Here is a 23,449-nt window from a genome sequence, read left to right as displayed (position 1 = left end):
TAAAGCCACTAATACATGGGCACTTAATTAATCTATGATGCATTTTCCACCAGATAGAACTTAATCTCTTGGAAGGAAAAAGGCCTGCTAGGTCATCATCTCATTGTGTGAGTCAGTTTAGAGTCATTCCATGCTCAATACCTGTTCTTATTTTGTCCAGTTTAAATTTTAAATATAGCATGTATCCTTAGAAGTTAAAAAAAAAATTGTGTGGTAATTCTTTTCAACAGTAAACTCATTATACATTTGAAAGGGGTATAAGTTCTTTACTGTCTATGCTGGCTAAATCTTGAACGTCCATCGCTTTTCTGTCCATACTCCAGGCACTGACCTGGAGTCTCTAAGAGAGCTGTGTCTGTACCTGTTTTAAACCCCTATGGGAGCTGAGCAAGGGCTTTGGACTTCAAGGACATCTCAATTTTTTCTCTTTCTCTCCCTCTGACACCCATTTTGGATTATTACACCAAACTTCATAAGGAAATAGCACATATTCAATTAAATTGTCTTTCTCTCCCCTTCCCTCTTTCCTGTGTCTTTAGGATCTCTTGGCCAATTTCTGCCAGAGCTGAAAAAGTGGTAAGTCTCAAAAGAAATTTAGTTCTTAGAATTTTTTGTGTCATTCCATGGCCAGAGACAGAGGGGCTGATGCAAAGCAAGTCCAACTCTGCTGGTCCATACTCAGTGTGACAGCATGCAGTTTGTCAGTCAGTGCCCTGGCCTTGCAGAGAATGTGGAGGGAGCTGAAGTCATTGTGGTAGCAGGGTCCTTCTGCTCATGGCAGGGCTGAGGTTAGTACAAGGAAGAGATGGGAGGGTGAAGACACAAATCCATGTGCAAACTCACTCATACTCACAGGACAACTTTTCAAGGGTTGTTATTTGGACTCAGTATTTGAGTGTGAGATGTGATACTCAGGTAATTTGAAAGCCTCTGCTAAGCAAGAAGTCAAATTACAGGATTTAGCAGTTCCAACAAACAACTGGATCATTTAATTCTTATTGTTTATTTTGTTATTCATCCGTATTTAGAAGCCCTGGCAATGCTTAAGTACCTTTTTGATTACATTCCTGTTCTGGCCAGAAGGTGGAAGTGGCTTTAGTGAATACTCATGGGGCTCATGTATTTGTGAGGCTATTCCAGATGAACATGTCTGTGCTCAGTAACAAAAAACCTGCCAGGATCTGGAATCAGGAGGAACAGGTTCTTGTTCAACTCTTTGCTGCCTTGCTGAGTGACATTTAACCCCCATGACCCCCTCTCCTTGTGTGCAGTAGAAGTAGTTCTATCTACAGCATGAGTAAGTTTTCCATAAGTCCTTAGGAAGGTCTGTGAAACCACTTTGAGAGTCTCTTATGGGAAAGGTTATTATGATGATTACCTGAGAAGCCATCATTTGGAAGATATGAAATAACCACCTAAATATGTGCTTTCTGGTTCAGAGACAAAAATGAATAGGAGTTTGAGACATGGACTCCATCTACAGAAATTCATCTCCCTAAAATGCTGACAGATATGTATTTTCTATTTGAAGATCTGAAAGTAATTTACAAATAGTTGATGCCTGCTAGTCACCCTGTGAGGATTAATACCTGCTCATTATCACTCAAAAAATGCATTTAAGGGTTTGGCCTGGAATTGTAGAACTCCTGATTTTACAACTTATCCCCTGTATATTAGGGTGTCCCTGGGATGTGCTATTATTTCATTTCCTCAGTGATATAAAACTCTGCTAAGGCTGACAGTACTCCAGGAATATTGTTGGAGCTGTGCCAGAGGATGGTGGATACTAGGAGAACTGAGATTCTCATTGTTTGGATAAAAGTCATAATTCATGCCAGTTTGGTCTAAAAAAACCTGCCTCAAGTGTGATATATTGGTGAGGAGGGAGGGCCCAGCACAACTCTATAAAGAAGTGTCTCACAACTTCTATAAAGGAGTTTCAGAGTTGTTGACAGCCCTACACACTTTTCCATATGCACCACCAAAATTTCTACACTTCACTGCCAATAGGAAGCACGATGGTGAAGAACAGGTGATTTTTAAACTGAGACTCTCCAACCTAGACCAAAAAAAGGCCCTATAACAGAGCTTAGAAGCTCAAAAATAACATCTCAGGCATTTGTGTGGGTTTCTGTGAACATGCTTGGGACACTCACTCCAAGAAGCAATGCTGTTGGCTGGGAGCAAACCTCACCAGACACTGGCAGAGAGGAATTCCACCAGCAAACAGCAGCACAGAGGATGTTCTTTGGAGGATTTTTGAATGACTGTTTTTGTGAACAGAACCCACTCCCTTGAATGTCAGCGCTTCAGATGCGAGGAAAATTCTAAGGATGAAAGAATTTTAGAGAAATTGAAACACTACAATTCAAACTTGACTTGATTTTAATTACAGACAGTGGAAAATAAAACTATTGCAAATTGAAAAATCACATCAACATCAGTACTATTAAATAACTCACTATTATGACTTTCGAAGTGATATCTTTTGATGTGTCTTTTCTTTCAGCATAACTACATTCTATGACCAAAAAAGCTGTCAGAATTTTTTACAGATTCAGTACACAAATTAAATAAATCTGTTCATCATTGTACTTATATAGAGACACATTTTACACATGAAGAAAAACATCTAATCATTTTAAATCCTGTTTTAGTCTGTGATTTCTTGTAAAAGTGAGTTCCAGGCACTAATTGTGGCACTTTAAAAGTATTTTCTTCCAGCAGATGTAAATGCTCTACTGTACAATTTAACTTAATACACTTTTATTTTCTCATATAGGAAAAATTGTTCTCTTTGTAACCCTCAATTCTGTTTATTTCTGCTATGTACCTCCTTTTCCTTCTTCCGTAAAGATTGTGATGTTTTCAATTTATCTTTAAATCTCAAGTTTCCCTGCATCTTTATATGGTGTCATTTTCAGTTTGTAATTCCTCAGTCCTATCCCTGTTGACAGGGTGAGGGTTATGGGCAGAGCTGAGGGGGCTGTGGCACCGAGTTAGAGAAGCTCTGCTGTTCTGTGGTTGTGTGGAAGGCACCCAAACAGAAATGGAAGTCCAAGGTAGGAACAAAGACAAAACAAACAGCTGAAGGTGAGAAACTGCTACATCTGACTCCTTGTATAGGCTGTGCTGCCAGAGCACAGCAAGGAGGGATGCATCCCATCTCTGTGCCTCACAGACAGGGGAATGCTATAAGAGCATTTTTTTCTCATTATTTCTTTCTCCAATTCCCCCAGATCCACAGGTCTGTGAACCTGAGGGAGGAGAGGGAAAGCTGCTGATCCTGGTCAGAGAAGGGAGGATGCAGAGAGAAGGAGCCCAGTGAGTGCTGAGGTAAAGGAAGGCAGAGGATGAGGGACAGCAGAGGCAGTGAGGACACACATCTTCCATGAAGCTCACAGTTTGTGTTTGAGGTAGGAAATATGTTTCAGACAAAGTTTTCAGTCCAAGTGTAGCATTGTCAACTTGTCTATGATCATGCAGCTACATATTTCCAGTCTGGTTTGTTTTGTTGTTTGAGGGGCCTTTTTTTTTGAGGATGTAAGTAAACAAAAGTATAAACCTTCATCTACAGTACCTTTTTTTTTTTTCCTTTTCAATGCTTATGTGAAGGGTTTGATCTAATATGGATATATGACTTTATTCTTTAGGTCTTTGTGGATTCAGAGGAAGAGCTGGGTTTTCTTTAGGGAGGAACTGAAACTTACTTGAAAGGAAGTGATAGATGTCGTTGGCTCATTGTTATCTTAAGCATTTCCCTTCTTTGTTGCACTGGAGATAGATGAATAGCTGCTATGCATGGACATACATGACTCTCAAGCTCTGGTTAATGAATTTTGGTAATTAAATCATTCAAGGTGTGATTGAGTCAAACTCCAGCAAAAGGGATTTTATTCTTGAAAGAATCTGGCAGGCATCACTTTGTAACAGGTAACACTTTGTTGGCTTATCTGCTGTTGGCGTCTTGGTATTTTCCTCCCTATTGCTCCTCCATGACAATGGGTGCAGCAGGCATCAAAACCACCATCCTTTGTGCACAGAATATTTGAAGCTGCCTTTCAAAGGAGAGAGGCTCCCACACCTGTGCTGCAGATTGCAGGCTCATCTTTGTTTCTGAAATAACTCAGGAATATGTTGCTCAAATTCAACCACACTTGACTGAGGCAACTGGTGACTGCTGTAGGGGAGGGCCAAACCAGCTGCCACTGCTGAGGGCACGGAGAGGGAAGGCAGCCACTGCAGGAGCTTGCAGCAGCAGGTGGCTGTCAGTCAGCCATACACAGCCCTAAAATTCTTCATAGGGTTATTTCTCCTCTATCAGAACTGCCACAGGGAATACAGTGCTCATAGCTCAGGGAAAAGGTGTGATGGGGGCAGGTAAAGAATGGTTCAAAACACGGGCTGCTGCTTTACATGGGCTCCTGCTTTCATCAGCTCTTCGAGCACTGAAATGGTTCACACACACACACACACAAAGCTTTAAGCACACCCTGAAGTATTTAAGGCATTTACGAAAATCCAAAGCATCTTGTTCATTTCAATTACTCCTCCACCCACATTCCTCATTGAATTAAAGGATATCCTACACACTCTTTTGTTTCACTTATTCCCCAAAGATTGTTTCATCGTACACCAAGCAAGGATCTTCAGCATATTCATAGTAACGTCTCTGTCACGGCGTTCAGCATTATGATGTTCCTGGCACAAGGGATGTTATTAAAGGATTGAATAGATGAATAGATGGCAGATTTCCCCAGGGCAGCACATCAGAAAATGGACATCAAAAGAACCTGGCTCAAAATGCAGTGAGTATTACAGGCTTCTGATAAATCCCACTCATTTTTGAACAGTAACACTGTCAGGTTGTGTTAGGGCCATGTCCATCCTGGAATACCTACATAAAACTGTTTGCTCAATCAGTAAAAGCACTCCATTTCAACACCCACCCCTCTAGTTGAAGACAGCATAATCTTCATTAGTCAAAAGTACTTTGGGCCCAAATCCAAATACAATCTTACTCAAATAATTACTAGCATCCCAAGGCTCAGGCTCCATAGCCATCAAAATTATCTGTTTCTTCCACCATTTTTCATGAACCCACCTGGATTGCCCTAGAAACCCTGAATGTGTGAGTCTCTTACAGGACATGTAGGTTGTCACATATTACAAGTCATCTTCACAGACCCTGACAGGATAACAGGCCACAGTCCATGATGGGAAATTTTAAAAATGTCTATTTCCTTTTTCACCAAGAACTGTTTGGAATTGGTTTTCTTAAAGCTATTTCAAACCATGAGTAACAATTCCTGAGCAGGCACTGAGGAAGGAGAAGCACATATACTGACATGATGTCACCACCTGAATTATTCTGCTGAGATATAAAAATAGTTTGGAAGGCAGCACGGCCAAAATTACTATATCATTTAATTACAACCTGCTTTCATGACAGGCCATCAGTTAATTAAGAGTGTCAAAATGCTGAATTGCCTCCAGCTTCTACATGCTTTGCAAATGACATGGAAGTCATCTTTTTAAATAGCAACAGCTTAACTGAAAATGTAGAACCCACAGTGAAACGCTTTGAAAAATGAGGCAGTCAACTGAGCTGACCTGAAATTCCCCACGCCATGAATTCACTAGGGAAGACAGTTATAACCCATTTAATTTACTCTCTGAAGATCACATTCACATGACATCAAAACTATTTTTCTGAAATTGATATAATTTTGAAGTATTATAAAACAGGAGCCTGAAGTGACTGTGCTCTGTGCAGGTACACACAGGGCCTGGCTCCAGCACCAGCACTTTCCTCCAGGCTGCTACAATACAGGCAACTGTACAGCAGGAAAAGGCTTAGAAAAAAGGGTTTTTTCCTTTAGAAATAAGTCACCTTCACTGATTCTCAAGTACTACATATGACATGAAAGAAAATTATCTGTAAAGGGAATAATGTTGCTATAAACTTTGAAAATGAAGGAATTCATTTATCCATTTGTCATATCTGATACCAAATCCCTTATTCTCTTTATAGAGCTATTTTTATTAAATTATTTTGTATGAATTATATAACAGTTTTATATAAATTGTACCAAAACAAAAAAAGGTAAAGTGAAAAGCAGGATAGAAAGGTCATGTTCCAAGCACCAAACGATAAGAGTAGTACCCATGTGCAGAAAGAAGCCAAACATCTTGAAACTGAAACAAAAACAGACCAGTCCCTCTCCCTCATTCTCCCTTTGGCAACAAGGGGGTTCTTTCATTGGACAGACAGAAAAATATTGTTTGCTGGCTGGATTTTTCTTTTCTTCCAAGGAAAATGAGTGCTTCACACTGGGAAAAAAACCTGATGAGCAAACATCTCCCCCTATAGTTTGCAAGAAGCTGAGCATCTGAAAAATAATAACTAAAATCCTGTCTCTTGGCTGAATAAGGCAGGCAAGCCAAAACTGAGCCAGGACTTTATGTAGTATGGCAACATGGAAGTGGATGCTATAGGACAGTGTTTGAATAAAAAGTAAGAGGCTACAAGAAAGAAATCTGATAATTCAGAAGAATTGTGGCAGGGTCATGGTTTCATGACTGTGGCAGTGTCCAAGTGATTAACAAATTCAGGCTTGGGGAAGACAGACTGAATTTCAGTATCATTTCTGTGAATTATATTCATGTGTAGGAGTAAGGGGAGTGCATTAGGCCTGTAGTTTACCAATAGGCAAAGAACTTCAAATACTAGAAAGAACTGCATGTGCTTTCTAAGTTGACTTCAAAGTGCTCCCTACTACTAAAGACTTTGATTGAGAAAGGATTTGAGCTTGGTAAAAATGCCATTTAATCTAACAGGCCATAAAAATGAAATCTGACCAGTAAACAAGAGTGCTTTGCCAGATGACAAACACCTCAATGCAACTTTCACAGAATGGTGATTATTCAATAATTTTATGTCTGTTTCAAAGGCAGTATGTGTGGGATGGATCCTGTCATCCATGCCATCATGCTGGGACATTGCTGCTGTTTCTGTAAGGAAGAAGCACTGAGCCCTGTAACTGGATTTTACTGCCATTCACAACTACTAAAAACCAGCTGCCATTAATTTTACAATCCCCATGGAGGTTTAAGGTAAAGGGACATTTTTTATTCAGTGTTTTTACAGAGAACAGTCTAACAGAGGAGTTAGTATCCAGCAAGGCCCATTACACAATACAGTGATGCAACATTAATGGAACATTGTGTTCTCCCCTGAGCACTCACATTCTGTGTTTGACAGGCAATCCTTGGGGTCCAAGCATGAGCCCAGCAGTGGCTTGGATGGTTGGCTCCAGCCCCTTCCCCTAATGGTGGAAAATATCCCATCGCAGTTGCAGTTGTACAAGCTTAGCAAATGCTTCACATACCAGCCTGTGCTGGCCTCCTTATTCATGGAAACATACTTAAAATTCCCATTTGCCAGGTGTGGTGTTAGACATGGACTGGACAAGTCTGGAATCCTGCAGACACTGGGATGTGGCAAGGGGGGGTGAAAGCAATGATGATCTTTAATGCCCCCTCCAAACCATCATGATTTCTTATAGATATTAAGTCACAAAAATTGAGTGAAAGGAACAATAGTGTCACTGGTTTTATGTAAAGAGCTCCTGACTAAATACAACCAGTAATCATTCTAGGCAGGCATGCCCACTTCCCACTGGCTCATTTCTCTTTCACTACTCCATATGAAGGGGAAAAAGACACAAACAAACAACAAAAAAATCTGAAACACACATACTCATCTGGATCACGTCATTTATTGAGTCAGCAGCGATGGCAAACGGGGAATCCATCGGCCTTACCGTCACAGGCAAACCCCACCACCAAATGCCATGGAAGTGCACACACACTCCTCCTGCTTGTCCCATGACCTCCATGGCTCTGCTGGAACCTTCCTGTTCTCCTGGCACTGCTTTGCCTTCTCAGCAGTGTAGCAACTCCCTGCTCAAGCAAAAAGACATGGCTTCACTGGGTGTAATTAAGCCTATAAAAAACCACCTTGGGCTTATTTATGCCTTGCTAAATCACATGATTGAGATTTTGTGAAGTGCTGTGAGTCAGACACTTGGGAAGGCCTGACCAGCTATTTCCTCAACATCTCAGTGAGAGATGTCTCTGTGTTGTTCATGTTTGTAGCTCAGCAGTCAGTCAGATGAATGCTTTGAGTTTGCTAAAAAAGGCTGGTACTCCATTTCAAAGTGCCAGAACCCTTGCAAACAATGTTGACTATGATACAGAACTAAACAGGGCACAGTAAATAACAGCACATACATCAAGAAGCTGCATTCTTGGGAGAGAGAGTGAGGGGTGAAAAAGAAAAATGCTCTTTGGCATCTCTGACATCTGTATTATTTTGCTTTTATCAAACCAGAGAGACATTCCAAGTATAAAACTTGCCAATGTTTCTGCTTTAACAGGATTACTTGAATATGGTAGGAACAACTGCTAAAGCTTGTTTTTATTGTGCAAGTAAACCAATGCATGTAATTCCTCCTGCAGTAATTTTTCATGGGGCAGGAGTAATTGAGGACAAGTATTTAATCACCTCTCTCTTATCTTGGCTTATCTAAATGTTAAGATAAAAGGGCAAAAATCGAACCAAGGCACATCTCATACAAATTTTAACACAGATTAATGTCTCAACAGAGAAACTAATAAAAAGAATTGCTCACCATATTTATTCAATGCAAGTGAATTCTTGTTCTGAGTAGTCACTACTTTCCTTTTTTCTTTTCCAACAAATACTGGCCATCCTGAACCATAATGAACATGAGGACCTGAGCAGTTTGAAAGTATCAGCACACTGTGATGGCAGTCAAATTCAGTAGTCCTGTTTCTCAGACAATACCACAACAGCTACAGAGAAAGGAAGATGACAGAAGTGCAGTCACACAAAGGCAAACTCAATGGGTGAACATTCCTGATGATGCTACTGTGAGCCATTGAGGAAATGGAGGTATAAGACACCTAAACCTTTTATTACAGTTTACTGCAATCCATGAAGTGCTTGTGCAGATAAAACCAGTAAGACTGTGTGCATTTTTCATGGAAGAGTTTCCATCAGTTAAGATGCTAATGATGTTTGTCTGCTTGTAGCCAAAGAACAAGCAAGCTTGTTCAAAGAACTCACCAGACTGCACTATAAAAATCCCCTATAATTTACAAAATCATCAGGATAGAACATGTATTCCACTAGAAACAATAGCTAGATTATCCCTTCAAATCTGACTATAGCCTTTAAAAGAAAAAAGAGTGTCTGGAATATTTTTATGGAAAACCTATTTCAAGGTTCTCAGGAGAACTGAGCTGGAAAAATCACCGTGTAATGGGATAAACTATTACAATTTCAGGGCTGCAAGTGGCCAACATGATTTCTCAGTGCAGACTGCCAATGAAAGCAACCCTGTAACTCAAAGGGCAGGAGAAGAGTTAGAGGCAATAATATCCCTGTGTTCAAAAGTTAATAATTTACAACAACGCTGAAATCACGCTGCTGAAAGATGATATAGTAAAGACCAGAAAATAACACATCCCCAGTTTTTCAGAAGACTGACAGCACTTCTGTATCAAAATAGAAGGAAGCCTCAGCAAATTGCCCAAATATCCATCAGGAGATCATGAGAAAACCCGATGTATTTCAGTCAAACTGTGGAAGCAAACTTAGGACATACAGGGGGAGAAATCCTTATTCAAAGTAAAAATTATTTTAGGCTGTATTTGCATTCTTTCAGAAGCATGCAAAATGTCACTAATTACAAGTGTCAATCACAGAGCAGGCCAAGTCTCCAGCAATAGAGCAAAGGTTTCAAAATGAACAGAGCAGGAATTCAGTTGCATTGTTACTCCCTGGAGATTATAGCAATGCTGTAAGCAAACTAGAGTTATTTTCAATTCAACAGCATGTATCAGAAGCCATTTAAAACTAGATCTTGTCACAAAAGTAGAAATTCTATATTAAGCATCTCAGTCAGTAAATTTAAAAGTGATTTTCAGTGAACAAGAACCTGCAGCATGAAACATCAAAACTTCAGCAGCTTGCCCCAGTAAATCCCTGTTCTCCTAGGAGGAGACATGCAGGACAGGTTCACAGGGAAGGCTGTGCAGCTGTGGAGCAGTGGGGTGGCTGGGGCAGAGGGCAGTGAGGACATGCTGGGCTGCCCCTGGTGCAGGCAAAGTGAACTGGACAGAATCCCTATTTCACAACAAAAAATCTAGAAACAAACTGCAAGTTAGAGGGTCTGACAAGATCATCACCCAAGGCTTCAAAATGGCCAATGCTCCCCTCTTCCCAAAGTCGGTGTGACCCTGGCAGCAGCAGCACAAGCTCCCCTGCAGCAGGGCTCAAAGGCCTGCTCAGTCCAGCCTGTGAGGCTGCTCTGCTGCTGGCCATCCCCACCCAGCCTGCCTGCAAACACTTCCCTCTTAGGGGTTAACCTTCATCTCCCAGAAATTTCCAGCTCATTGGCAGGTGGTGAGGCAAAGGGAACGAGATGAGCTCCTGCAGCTTCAGAGCAAGCTGGTCCAGCTGACCTCAGGCATCAGTTTGGGAAAGCAAAGGAAGGGGAAGCCTTGCTCTGTTGGCAGCAGAAAAGCCAGAGATCAGTGAAAGCTTTTCAGGGAACTTCACTCTTGGTGTGCAAAGGTCTGGCATCCTGCTGACATCTGCTGAGATTTTACATCTTCACTTACCTGTGTCAGGCAATAATTTGCATTGCTTGGAAATTTCCAGCTTCGCACATGGCCTCAAAATGAGATCTGCTGTTCTCAAAATGTTGTTTGTGCCACGCTTCCCAATGTCTGCAGAGAGCTGGTCTCACAGCACTGTCTCTTCTTTATCAGCTAAGTTGCATTAGACAGAATCTAAAAATACATTAAATACTTTCTAATATTACTTTTTGACATAAGCAGTTACTATAGCTGCAACAAGGATGTTGCAAGAAAATGCATGAGGTTGCATAACTCCTTTTATTCAGCAGGGATATGTGCACTGAAAGGTCAAAAGGCCTTGGAATAAGGTTTTTTGTTTCTATGTTTGCCTTAGCATTCATACTTTAACAAAAATACCACAAACAACTTCAAGAACTCAAATGAGCAGTTGATCTCCTTTTACTTCAAAGAGGCAACTAATTTAGCTTAGCTACAAAGATCTACCTGCAATGCAAAATTCACGGAGATGCTGTCTAATATGGGAGAATCTGGCAGATAACAGTTGACAAAAAAAGCAGCAACTGAGCAAGCTGGGGGTCTGTTGCTTAGTGAGAGGGAGTTCAACAGCACAGAGAACCCACCAAATACTATGTGTTTATCACACAAAAGTAGCTTTTTATACCAATTGCACAGAGATGTAGCTCTCTCCTCTCAAGAAACATCCTGTTTGGTATTCATTAACCTACAAAGCACATAGAGGAGGCAGAGCAGTATTCCTGAAACAAAGGCAAACCAAGGCCCTGGAAAATGTACAAGTCTGTTTTTTCTTGTCCAGTAACAGTGGTGGATGTGACATGGAAAGCCCCAATAACCCTGCTCTAGATACCAGCCCAAGCTTCTACCCAAACATACCAAGACTACCAATTTTAGAAATAGTGTCTTCTCTTGCTCCCCAAATCCTTGATTGATACTGCAGCCCTCAGGTTTCTGGATAAATCCATTAAGATCTTCAGTGTCTGGAAATTGGTCTTTAAAAGGCAGGGATTTAAAAAAAACTATTTAATGGGAAAGCAGTTAAAGGCAAATAACCATTCCCTGCACTTGTGCTGTCACTTCTGTGAAGCTGCTATGGCTGCTGTTCTGATAAGCTTCTCTTCTGCACCACTTCATTTGCTCAAGTACAAAACAGGGATCATTTCATTAGGGAAATGTGGATCCCCAGAATAAAGACTACTCACTTTGTTGAGCAAACTAGTACTGCCTTTGAATAATATGAGCAGGCTGATCTTCAGTGCTAGTGGAAGAATTCACTCACTCACCTTCAGCTAAGGGGCACTTTGCTCAGCCCTCTGTAAATTCCTACTGCCCAGAGCTGCAGGGATTCTGATTCCAAGGAACCTCAGGAGGATCCCTCCTAGACCTTCCTTGGTAGAGTATCTCATATATAGTACAGCCTTACTGTGCTTTTATGGCTTCCTCAGTTCCTTCCTGCTAACAAATACACTGGTCAATCAACCCACTGCTCACTTATTAAATCAGCTATAGGACCTCCAGGGCTCATTTTGTACACACCAAATCCAAAACATTATTTGTGAAGATCCTGGCAGAAGGGAGCTCATAGCAACTCCTAGTTCCCATGGAAAGTTGACAAATATGAGCAAGTTATCAACATATTTCCACAGCAGTTCTAAATTCATCCTTATCATTCCTGTGCACTCTTCAAGTATTGCTATATAACAAAAGCTAAAAATAAAAAATCCAAGGTCTGTATTGTGCATTAAAAGTCCCTTTTATATTAACTCCTTCCACCCTACAAACACTCCCAGCTGTAAATTCACTTTGTTCTCCAGGTCTGCATGGGAAATCCATGCACTCAGCCCCACTGCCCGCACAGTAACCCTGGCATCCATCACACACAAGCATTTCTTTCATAGAGAAAATTATGAAACAATTTAAGGCTTTTACAGACTTCTGCCTCAGAGAAGCCAGCCAGACCCAGGTTTCCCAGCCATAAACTAGGGAACTACACAAATGCACCAGCAGCCAGGGCAGGAAGGTCAGTGTTTGCTGTCTCACACATTTGCCCATTCTTTGATTTTCACTGGTCGAGCTTGGACTCCCTCACATACAATCCAGGAGACATTTCCATTTCCTTTCTGCTCCATCTCCCTACTTTCCAGTCACTGCTAAGTTATTTAACATGTCAGTAGCATTAGCAGTGTCTTTAATACATCAGCAGAGTTAAGTAGTGAGCAAGTAAGCACAAGGGCTTCAGAAGGATGGTGGTTACCATGCTTCAAGCCAAGCAAAGAAGAACTTAGTGTTCACCTTTATGAGGGGAGTTTTTATTTACCAACGCTCCCCAAAACTATTTTTAGTAACCTTGCATTTCCATCAGCATGTACACTGTTTGTGTTATACCATGAATAAATACAAAAGAAAAAGAGCTTTTCCCACAACAGCCTTTATGGGCTACTTTTAATTAAAATCAGTTTAATGATTGATAAGCTCTAGTTATTTCCAGCAGCAAATCATAAGTGGTTGACTGTTTCCAGAGACAGTGAAAAAAACTGAAGATAATATAACTACATAAGCTAGCATAGTTAGTTGGTTTACTGGTTGTCAACACAGGAAAAATTTGAGGGTTTAACATGTAAATTCAAGAGCAAAAACTAAATCAGTTCAGCTATATAAACTGAGGGAATTATTGTTTCCAAGGCTTACTTTTAGTCTCTCACAAAATTGCTTTTGACATACCTCCTACATCAGTATGAACAAGCAGGAATTTTCAGTATCTGATGAGTATTTAGGAAGGGGATGTCCCATATATCAACTCTGTACAGTTGCTACCTGGAAAGGTTCTTCACTTGTGCCTCTTAAGCAAACAGGAACACTGCAAATCCCTGTGTCCTTCCTTTGCTCCCTGGGCTCCCAGAGGCAGCAGAATGCAATTCCATATGCCTGAGCACACATTTGTGGAGACATCTCCTCCTTATAAACAGAACAAATCATCTGCAGCTGATCAGCCATACAACAAAGGAAAGTTTCTTTCCACAGCACAGAGAAAATAGGAGTGAGTCTAGGGAGTGTGAAATCCTAGAGCTCCAACAGGACCCTCCCTGGCCCCACATCTTCCTTGGTCACTGTCACCAAGAATGCAGCGCTGTCTCAAACAGCTGCTGCACCCACCTGCTTTCCTCAGCCAGTGCTGGTGGGAGGAGCAGACAACACACAGGAGGGAGCATTTCTTCTTTTGTACTGTTATTTTATTTTGTAGTAAGATCCATGTAGTATATAAAATATAACAGGAAAAACTGAACGAAGCCTAGAAAATGAACCGAGGAGTTCAGCTGCCGAACAACCACAGCTCTACTCCCCTGGGTTCATGAAGTCTCCAGAACTCATGGACTGTTTGCTTGTACTATTACAGTTCTCTAGCATATGAGCCTACACCAAAAGCTGATATGTTCCAATTAAGCCATAGTTAAGTGACAGATGTAGAGGAAAAAAAAACCAAAGTGGCTTTTGTAAGCCACAGCTGCCCTTGACAGAGGTTACAATGACGTCTAACTATACTGTAATGCACATTACATCAAGAACCTTGAAAGAGCCTCTGAGAAAACGGCTTCACATTAAGCATTTTAAAGAAAGGTCATAAATACTGCACTGTACCAACAGTACCTCCCAATGTCCTCCTTATGCCTGAGGAGCATTTGTGTTTTGTAAGAAGCTACTACATAGATGACACCAAACCTAGAGGTAGGTTATAGGCCAAGGTAAGTTACAGGCAAAAAAAAGAAAAAAAAAAGGAAAAAAAAATCCCTTTAGAGCTAGTCACTGCACAGACTGCCCAGCAGGAAGCAAGGCAAAGTGTCAACAACTCTTTCCTCCCGCCCTAAACATTGTTCACACAGTGCATTTAGTTCCTAGCGCCCTAAGAATGAGAGTGGATCATCAGCTGCTAGTAAATGCAGTCATGCCAAGAGAACAGCTTGAAGTTATTCAAGCAAAAACCTGTTACTGTGCAAAACTGGTGCACTGGACTGTTACCAACCAGACCTCCAAGCTTAGGAAGTGACCCGACAGTAGAGAACCAAGGGGTTTTTCTTTTGACTGGGAAATACTTTAGTAACCAACAGGAGAACATATTGCTAAGTCTACATGGAAGGAGTCAAATATCAGCTTGTATCAAAACTTTAGAGACAAAAAAAAAAAATTGAAAAAGGTTAAAAAAAGCACACTTTGATGAGACCAAGTTTTTAAAAAGTTACTGTACCAAACAAGCTGCTAAAACAGCTCATCTCCCCTAAATCCTGGGATCAACACAAGGTTGATAACAAATATGTGTACATTGAGAAACACACCTGCAAGTACAATAGTTACAGCAAATTAACCCCAAGTTTTAATGGTGTATGTAATGCCTTCAGGTCACAAAATGTGGACAAAACGTTCATCTTAACTCCCTCTGTGCACTATTTGGTGATAATCAAAGTAATGATGCTGAAGATTCAGTTTATTTCTACTTCCAAAGGAAAAGGGTAAATGGTTAAATATGTGTTCTCCAATTTGTTCTCCACTATACGTACACCCACACACATACACACACCCCTCAAACTGCACTGACATTTCTTTTTGACCAAAAGAGTAGATCCTGGGAGTAAGTGCAAAATGCAAAATCAACTGACAGAAAATGCTGAACAAACAGCATCATAAAAATACAAAATATTTATATTACTGAACTATTAACAGATGATGTTCTCTGTTTCTTTAAAACTTTGGAACCACATAGCTGATTTCTTAAATCTAGTCCATGCCAGCTTCCAGAACTATTAATGTTTTAGTTAGCTTCATTCTTTGATGCTTCATCAAAATTTTCTACGAGATCTGAAAAAGATGAAGATATTTAATACAGTAATGCCCAAAGAAAAAAAAAAATTACAAAGTAATTGTAAGTTTAATGAAAATGCATATAATTACAGGAAAGGTTAAGTAATACTTAATTACACTTAGGGAAACCATGTCTTTATAGGCAGATTTCAAAGGGCTTTAGAAAATATTGTTTGTTTAAACATACACAAAAAATTAGAAATGCAGAAACACTCCAACAGTGAAAATTCTAACATTAAGTGATTAAGAGCTGATTTTCAAAGGTGCTCTACTAGCTGCAGTTGAGTTTTGAGCATCAGCATTCTGTAAAAAATGCCTGCCATTTTAGAGAATTGAATTTTATGCAAGGTCACAAAGAAATGAACCAGTGCCAAGGCAGGAGGAACTCAATCTCTGGTTCACATGTAAGTTATTTTGGCTAACACACCATCCCAAAGGATACAGTGGAATGTGATTATTGATAAAATAGTTATTCACTGACAAATAAAGAACTTATCATATTTACTTCCAGACACACTGACATAAGTCTTTTTTCTTCTGCTACAGAAATAAAAATTCCCACTCCAGACTCTGATACAAAAACAACCTGGTAACAATGCCAATTACGTCAATTTGCAGTCCTAAACCCCTGTTTGGATATTTAGATACCTGTTCAACCTCACTGAAACTACTTTAACCTAGTTTCACTCCATAATTAAGGTAGTTGCACAAGGTAATCTACTTTTCAAAAGCTGGAATCCCAAGTCATATTTTAATGCTGTCCTATATAAGAAACCTCCTTCAGCAAGTGAGGAGTATGATCACATCAAAAGCTACACATTTAAATGAATGAATCAAAATATTTCTATCTTAAGTGGACATAAAAGTGTCTATGTGCCTACCTGGGACATCATCATCTTCTTCATCAATATCTTCAGATTTTGGTGCTTTACTATCCAACACTATAAGAAGAAATTTGGTGCTGAGTTCTCATAATACAGAATCAGGGACACTCACACAACAAAATAAAAACCATACATGTGAAAAAAAGCAAGCACTTCCCCAATCCCCAGTAGTGACAAACACACACAAATGATCAGGTACTGAGAGTTACCAGCATGACCAAAAGGTTTCCTTGGGGACATTCTGACAGCAAAGCATTAGCAGAGCCATCTTCAAATGCTATGGGGTACTCATAAAGAGTTTGGAAAAGATCAAATGATACAGAAAACATGACTGTATCATGACTCAATCTTCTAAGTGAAGTCCCATGTTTCAATGCAACAATAATATGGCACCAACCAGTGACCAACACATCACTTGATTCAAGTATGTTTATGATGATCCATCTCTCTAAATTTTAGAAGGTATTTTATACATTACTAAAAAAGAAAAACAAGCCCTTTACTTTCACCTAAAGTCTGAACATGAATGTTGGAGAAATTAAAACTGATTTAAAAGGAATAACTGTGTGTTGAAAACATTAGAACAGGTGATGTATATTCCATTCCAAACACAGACAACTGCAACACATCCAACTACAGTCATCTTAATGGCCTTAACAGTCTAACTGGAACTGTACCTGATCTTCATTTTTTAAGATTACAGTAATAGTTATACCACATACACCCTTCCACCCATGCTCCCAAGGTTTTAAAATTAATAGAAAATAAAGAATCATACTCATAACTGTGATCTGGTTATTTTTTTTAGTTTTCCATTAAAACTTTGATTTTTAACTAGTTTTTTTTAAGTCTTGGTTGGATTCCAAAGTGAGTTGTAGAGCAGAAGAACATATTTCTTCTTTAATTGCAATAGAACGATGTTTTGTATGGACAAAAGAAAACAGACTATATTTCCTGACAAAAAGAACTGGTTGAGTTTTCCCAAGTAAAAACTTGCCTTCCCCTAAGCATTCTGCCATACACAGCTGTACACCTGCTATCATAGCATGCCAGATTTACCCATTTCTTTTAAATCAGGGCCTGCCTATGTTATCTTGAACCAACAAAGATAAAAAGAAAGTTCTTCCCCCACCCTCTACTTCCACAACAGCAGCAAATAAATAAAAGCACACACACACTTCTGACTTTTTAAGTCACATGCTGTTGTTAAATTTGGGTTAAAACTTTCAGTAGTTCATATATCCTTTAAGTCAGCTATGAAAGATTCCAAAAAGACCTACCTTGTCTTGGGAATTGTTCAGCTAACTTCCTGAGACTTGTTAAGCTGTCAGCACCAAGCTGGCTTAAGATGCCTGGAAGCATTTCTGTGATCGGTTTAGCCTCTGCATGACCAGTAATGGCAAAAGTGTTGGCAGAGAGGGAAGCTTGAACCTTGGGGTTGTTGAAGTGAATAACTGTTCCATCATCTTTTATCATGTTCACCTGTTTAAATATATTAATAACATTCACCTAAGTGTTGCAGCATCTTGTTACACAAGCATAATGACTAAAATCTAGATTTGAAATATCAAAGTTACAGAACTAGCACTCCTCCAAAAGGACAATATAACCATGATAAAAGCACCTGGAATTAACACCATCTAAACTCAAAGCTCCAACCTTGCCAGGTCAGGCTAAGTCACTGCCTTTCACAGGTGCCTGTGCCACCTACCAGGGAAAATGTTCCTGCTTCTTCCCAGCTGGCACAGGCACAGGACTCACACTGGCTCAGGGCAGGGATGCACACACAGCTCTGGGGGATTAGGTACCAACTCCACTGGAACACACTTCCAGTACCTCCCCAATAATTCCACAAGGGCTCTGAAGACTAAGCACCATGAATTCTATCTTACAGCCAGAGTAGTGGCCTGCTTTAGAAAGCTGAAAAGCTTTTTCTTCTAGGCATGGATAAACTATTATGCAAAAAATAATTGTCTGACCATAGGAAGAGAGTTTGGCCAACACAACAGTGGTATTAAACTTACATGAAAAAATTATTAAGCAATGTTTTTAAGTTACAGGGAATAAAGAGGGATTCAGAACTAAAGATGAGATCTAAAATACAGAAACATCTAAGTTCTCAATCCTCACACAGCAGTAGAGTTCCAAATATGTTTTGAACAGGAAATCCAGGTGTGTTGCTTTCCTGCAAAACTAAGCAATATCCTGTCCTTTGCCCATGGGGAAATGGTAAAGGCTTCAAGCACAGTTATCCTGTTACTTAAGAGCCTCTTTCAAAATGACACAAATGTGTTACTCATGCTTGACTCAACATGACTCTTCTAGCTGCACGAAGCTTACCAAGGTCAGCCTGCGTTCACTTGAATAAAACATTCCACAATTATGTCTCTTGCTATCAAGGTAGAAACACTTTGCATCATCTTCCTACACTGAGATATTTAAATTCCTTAATAACTGTGTCTGAATAAAGATCATGTGCTCTGTGCACAAAACCTCCCCTGAACATACACTAAGAAGAACTGTGTCTTTCTTTAGTTCATATAGCTCTGCTTATTTTTATTCAGTTTAAGAAAACAGACAAACTGAACTGTTCTGTACCAGAGGTCTGAAAACTTACAGGCAAACCTCACTGAATCTGCATTTGCCTTTGGAAGGGAGGAATGCACTTAGTGACTTCTGCATGCACCTTGCAATCCTGCTTCAATTAATTAACCACAGATTAAATCCTGCACTCCTTTAACCAAGTAGTACAAGTACTACAGCTCCACTGAGCTCACGATGGAGAAACCTCCTCCTCTTCCCATGCATGAGGGTCACTCCCTACACTGTTATGGAAAACATGTTTTATTAATACATGTAAATTAGAGGGATTCAAGGAACATCTGAAACCTTCACATTCCCACTTACATTAACACAGAAGCTGTTTCTGTAGAGTCTCGGCAGTGCTTTAAAAACATTTCCTGGAACTACTGCAAACAATGCCAGCAAGTTCTGTGTAGTAAAAGGTCCTAATTTTGATAATACAGACTGAAGCTCTTATTCAAGGTGTTTCTAAACTTTCCTTCATACTCTGCACCACACTTGCTTTAGATGTGCCTGCACAGTCCATGTGCATTTACTGCTCTTCTCTTTAGAGCAAGTTCACAAAAGTCAAGAGTGAAGAGAAGTTTTGTTCTGCAATGAATGCTGACACACAGAGCTTACTACCTCCACCACACACTGCCTGGCCAGCAGAACCTTCACCTTTCCTTCTCCAGACACATACACATTTATGCCAATGAGGCAATGATACATCAAACAATGTTACCTCTCAATAACCCGATCTCTATGGTTTAGCTTGGAAGATAAAACTGTTGTCAAAACCAAAAGCAAACCCCACCACACCACCACCAAAACAATAGCATGAGTTCAATTTCAAACAGGAAACATTTATTTTTTCACTCTACCTCTTCAATGCCAGCAATGTTATTTACAGCCAGTTTTTTGAGGGAACTCTGAAGTTTTTTGTCATCAGCTGTAGCTGTTCTGTGCACCACCTTCTTCTTTCTGCGAGCTGTTCCCTGGGAAGAATCAAGAGACAACAGTCATCCCTACTCAAAATCTCACAACAATAATTGCAAAAGTCAGGGCACAGTCTGAGCAACATCTTTCAAGTTATGAGACATTTCTGTAGACAAAAACACTTCTTATCTCCCTTTACCTACAGCTTTGACCATCATTCCCAATTATAAGTTTTTTCTTAAGCATAAAGACCAAAGAAATACCAAACAGCAGCACATTTTCCCTTTCGCTAACCTAGACTAAAAAATACTACTTAATATTAAGCAACACATAACAAAGCTTCCCCAAGATATTTTTTCCAAATCAAAGCACTAACACAGTGATTTATATAGCCCCACTTTGGCAACCAAGTCATTAACACTTTCAGAGTGTTCCACAGACAGCAATTTTGGAATTCCTGCTTGGCAAACTTTTGTACAATCATCCCTATGACAGGGGATGAGCGCCCACACTGAACACACTACATGCCTTTTTATTGGTCACATTAACTACCCATTAGAGCTCAGAGAAAAGAAACAGCTCAGTGCACAGCCAGTGCCTGGAGCAGGCACAAAGAAGAGAATCCCCAGCAGGAAGACCATAAAGGCAGAACTGGAACACCCAACAGGTGAGATTAACCAGAGTTTTCACAGGTCACAACAAGTCACTGAATTAAAACAATACCTGCACACTGGAAACTGCTCATCCAGCCATTGTGAACTGAAAGAAACTTGCATTTCAGGTAGCTGCACTATAGGCCAGATCACACAAAACCTGTATTTAGTCAAGCCTAAGCATATTTTTTTTCTTCTCTTGCAAAAGCATCTCTGGTGGTTTTCTTACCTTTCCTCCTATTCGGACCTGTGCTTGAAGCTTGGCCAGTTTTTCTTGGTTCATAGTGCTATGTCTAAAGAGCAAAAACAAGTTCAACTTCACATCAAAACAGTAACAAAAAAAAGTCACAGTCCATTTAAAGAGTACTTTTACAATTGCAGCAGATTTTTCAAACTTCTAGAACATCACCCAAAACAAACACACAAACCAGAGCTTTAAAGCCACCCCACCTAAGCAATCCACAGCGGTCCTGCAGTAGAAAGGACCCACATTTAGCTAAAGAGTCTGTGCCACGATGAGGCACAGACTCCACAGGACATTTCATTCTGCATCAGGCCAAGGTTCTCATTTCCAGAATGCCAGTTTACTGCTGGAAGTATTTAACTGAATTACAGGCTCCAACCAGACCCAAACCAGCACATACAACACAACTGGGTCTGGGAAGCCACCTTATCTTTACGAGGGTCCAGGGACACAGTCACTACTAAACTACCTGGGATAGTTTTCATATAATGAATCTATGATACTTATGACTAATAAGCAAGATCCAAACTGTGAAATTCGTGTATGGACATATTTACTACATGAACTTCTGGTAGCTTTACATCCAATACAGTGACTGGGAAGTTTGTCCAGTGCTTCTCCCACGGGTCAGGTGGGACCTTTAAAGGCTGAAAGCCCTGAAAATCCATAATGGGTGAAAAAACGCCTCAAGCCTCCCAGCAAAAGGAATGCGTTTCACTGCTCTGCCCCAGCGAGTCATCAACGATCCCCGGAAATCTCCGCATGTGCTTCGTGCCGGGAACGGCCGGGCAAGAGCGGGAGCGGGGCAGGGACCGGCGCACGGAGGCGCCCCGCGGGCGGCGGGAGAAGGGGCTCAGGCTGCAGCCCCAGAGCAGGGGGAGCGGGAGGGGAACGCGGCTCATCCCTCAGGAGCCCGTGTACCCGCGGTCCCACGGGAGAGCCGCGGCCCCGCGAGCCAGGGCAGCCCTCGCACAAGGGGCTCCTCGCTCGGCCTCTCCTCGGGGAACGGCCCAGCACTGCCCAAGGGGATTGGACCGAGCTGCCGCGGCGCCCCGCCCGCCTCAGGCCGGCAGGGCCTCGGCGATACCGGGACGCGGCGATAGCAGGACACGGAGACAGCGGGACACGGGAAGAGCGGGCCCCCTCACCTGAGCGCGGCGGAGCCCCCGCTACCAACACGCGGCGAGAACAAGATGGCGGCCGAGGAAGGAAAGAGAGGCGCACAGAGAAAGGAAGCGCTGCGCCACGTGACGGCGCCAGCCCGCCCGCAAATGGGCGGGCCCGCCCACCTCATTTACATAGAGGTGGAGGGTATGGTGCGCAAGGGTTCCTGGGAGTTGTAGTCTCCAGGGAGCAGGAGTCGCCCGCGCTTCGGGGCAGGGAGCGGTGCCCTGTGACCCAAACTGGGACGCGGCGCTTCCAAACGTGTCACCACTCGCTCTGTCCCCCTTCGTGAGCCTTCCCTCACACTATGCGCTTGCGGTCGGGTTCGCCTTCCCGCCAGCTGGGCAAACTCAGGAGAGAGCAGCGCGACAAAAGGGTTTATTTCGGAAGGAGAGAATAAACTCGGAACCGTGCCCCTCCCACCACCGCCTGCTCCCGTCGGGATAACGCTGGGGTTTGCCCAGGGGGAGTAACCAGGGCTCTGGGGCTCCGGTGCGATGACTCCTGCCCCTGGGGTCCCGGCTCCCTGTAAGGAGCTGAGCTCATCCCCAATCCCCCACCACCGTTCCCGCCGGCTGCCTCCCCCGGCTCCCCCGGGCCGAGCCGTCAGGGCGGCGTACCGCCCACATCCGCCACACATCACTTCCTGGGCTTTAAAACACGGGGCAAAAAAAAAGACAAAAAAAAAAAAAAAAAGTCCAGCTAAGCGGGTCCTGTCCTGTCCGGAGGTTCGGGGCCGTACCCGGGTGCCGCCGCTGCCCGCGCCGACAGCATGAAGGCTCAGCCCGCGGCAGCCTCCGTCCTCTGCCTGGTGCTGGCGGCCTGCGCCGCCTCCGCCGCGGGAGGGCTCGGAAAGGGTCAGACAAACGCTTTCTTCGGGCTTTCCCCAACTTCTGTCCCCATTCGGGCGGGTCCGGTCCCTTCAGCCCACGGGGGCCGCCGGGCGGGGGCAGAGGGCGCAGCTTCGGGCTCTGGAGGTGCGGGGGGGCTTTGCGGGGTCTCCGCCGCTGTGGTTGGGTTCTGGCTGAAGCGCTCCTGAGCGGAGCCCCGGGGGAGCAGCCCCGCCGTGCCCAGTGCCCCGTGCCGGGCTCCTGGCAGGCGATGAATGGCCCTTCTCTCCGCCTCTTCCCTTGCCCTTCGTGACCGCTCCTCACCTCGCTCCTGGCTTGCCCAGGCTCCTTGTCTAATTACCGTGTCTAATAGCCCGGTTCAGCCGGGGCCGGGCTTCAGCCCAGGTGGTGGCTTTGCCGTAGAGGGTAAATCTCCTCCTCAAGGCTGGTTGAAACCAATTTGATCAATGACAGCAAAGCTGTGGTGTGGACCCCAGCCAGCCATTCACCCTTTAATTCCCCAGATGACTTTCATTCAAAAGATACACTCTGTAATGTGTTGGGCAATGCTTTCAAAAACACACTGAAGCTCACCACAAAGTGGGGTTTGTTTTA

General features: G+C 42.2%; 1 protein-coding gene across 1 annotated transcript; it reads right to left on the bottom strand.

The window, feature by feature from the left end:
• Positions 1 to 15,050: 15,050 nt before the first annotated feature.
• On the bottom strand, positions 15,051 to 22,143 carry BTF3L4 (basic transcription factor 3 like 4). The gene is made up of 6 exons (XM_054638769.2): positions 21,989 to 22,143; positions 20,826 to 20,889; positions 19,889 to 20,002; positions 17,723 to 17,924; positions 16,440 to 16,499; positions 15,051 to 15,555 (listed from the first exon to the last, which is right to left on the bottom strand). The coding sequence occupies exons 1-6, from the start codon at positions 22,132 to 22,134 to the stop codon at positions 15,509 to 15,511; spliced, it is 633 nt and encodes a 210-aa protein (XP_054494744.2). The 5' UTR covers positions 22,135 to 22,143; the 3' UTR covers positions 15,051 to 15,508.
• Positions 22,144 to 23,449: the final 1,306 nt, after the last annotated feature.

Source organism: Agelaius phoeniceus, chromosome 8 (assembly GCF_051311805.1).
Source record: "Agelaius phoeniceus isolate bAgePho1 chromosome 8, bAgePho1.hap1, whole genome shotgun sequence".
NCBI classification, from domain to species: domain Eukaryota; kingdom Metazoa; phylum Chordata; class Aves; order Passeriformes; family Icteridae; genus Agelaius; species Agelaius phoeniceus.
This window is presented reverse-complemented; position numbering and strand designations above follow the sequence as displayed.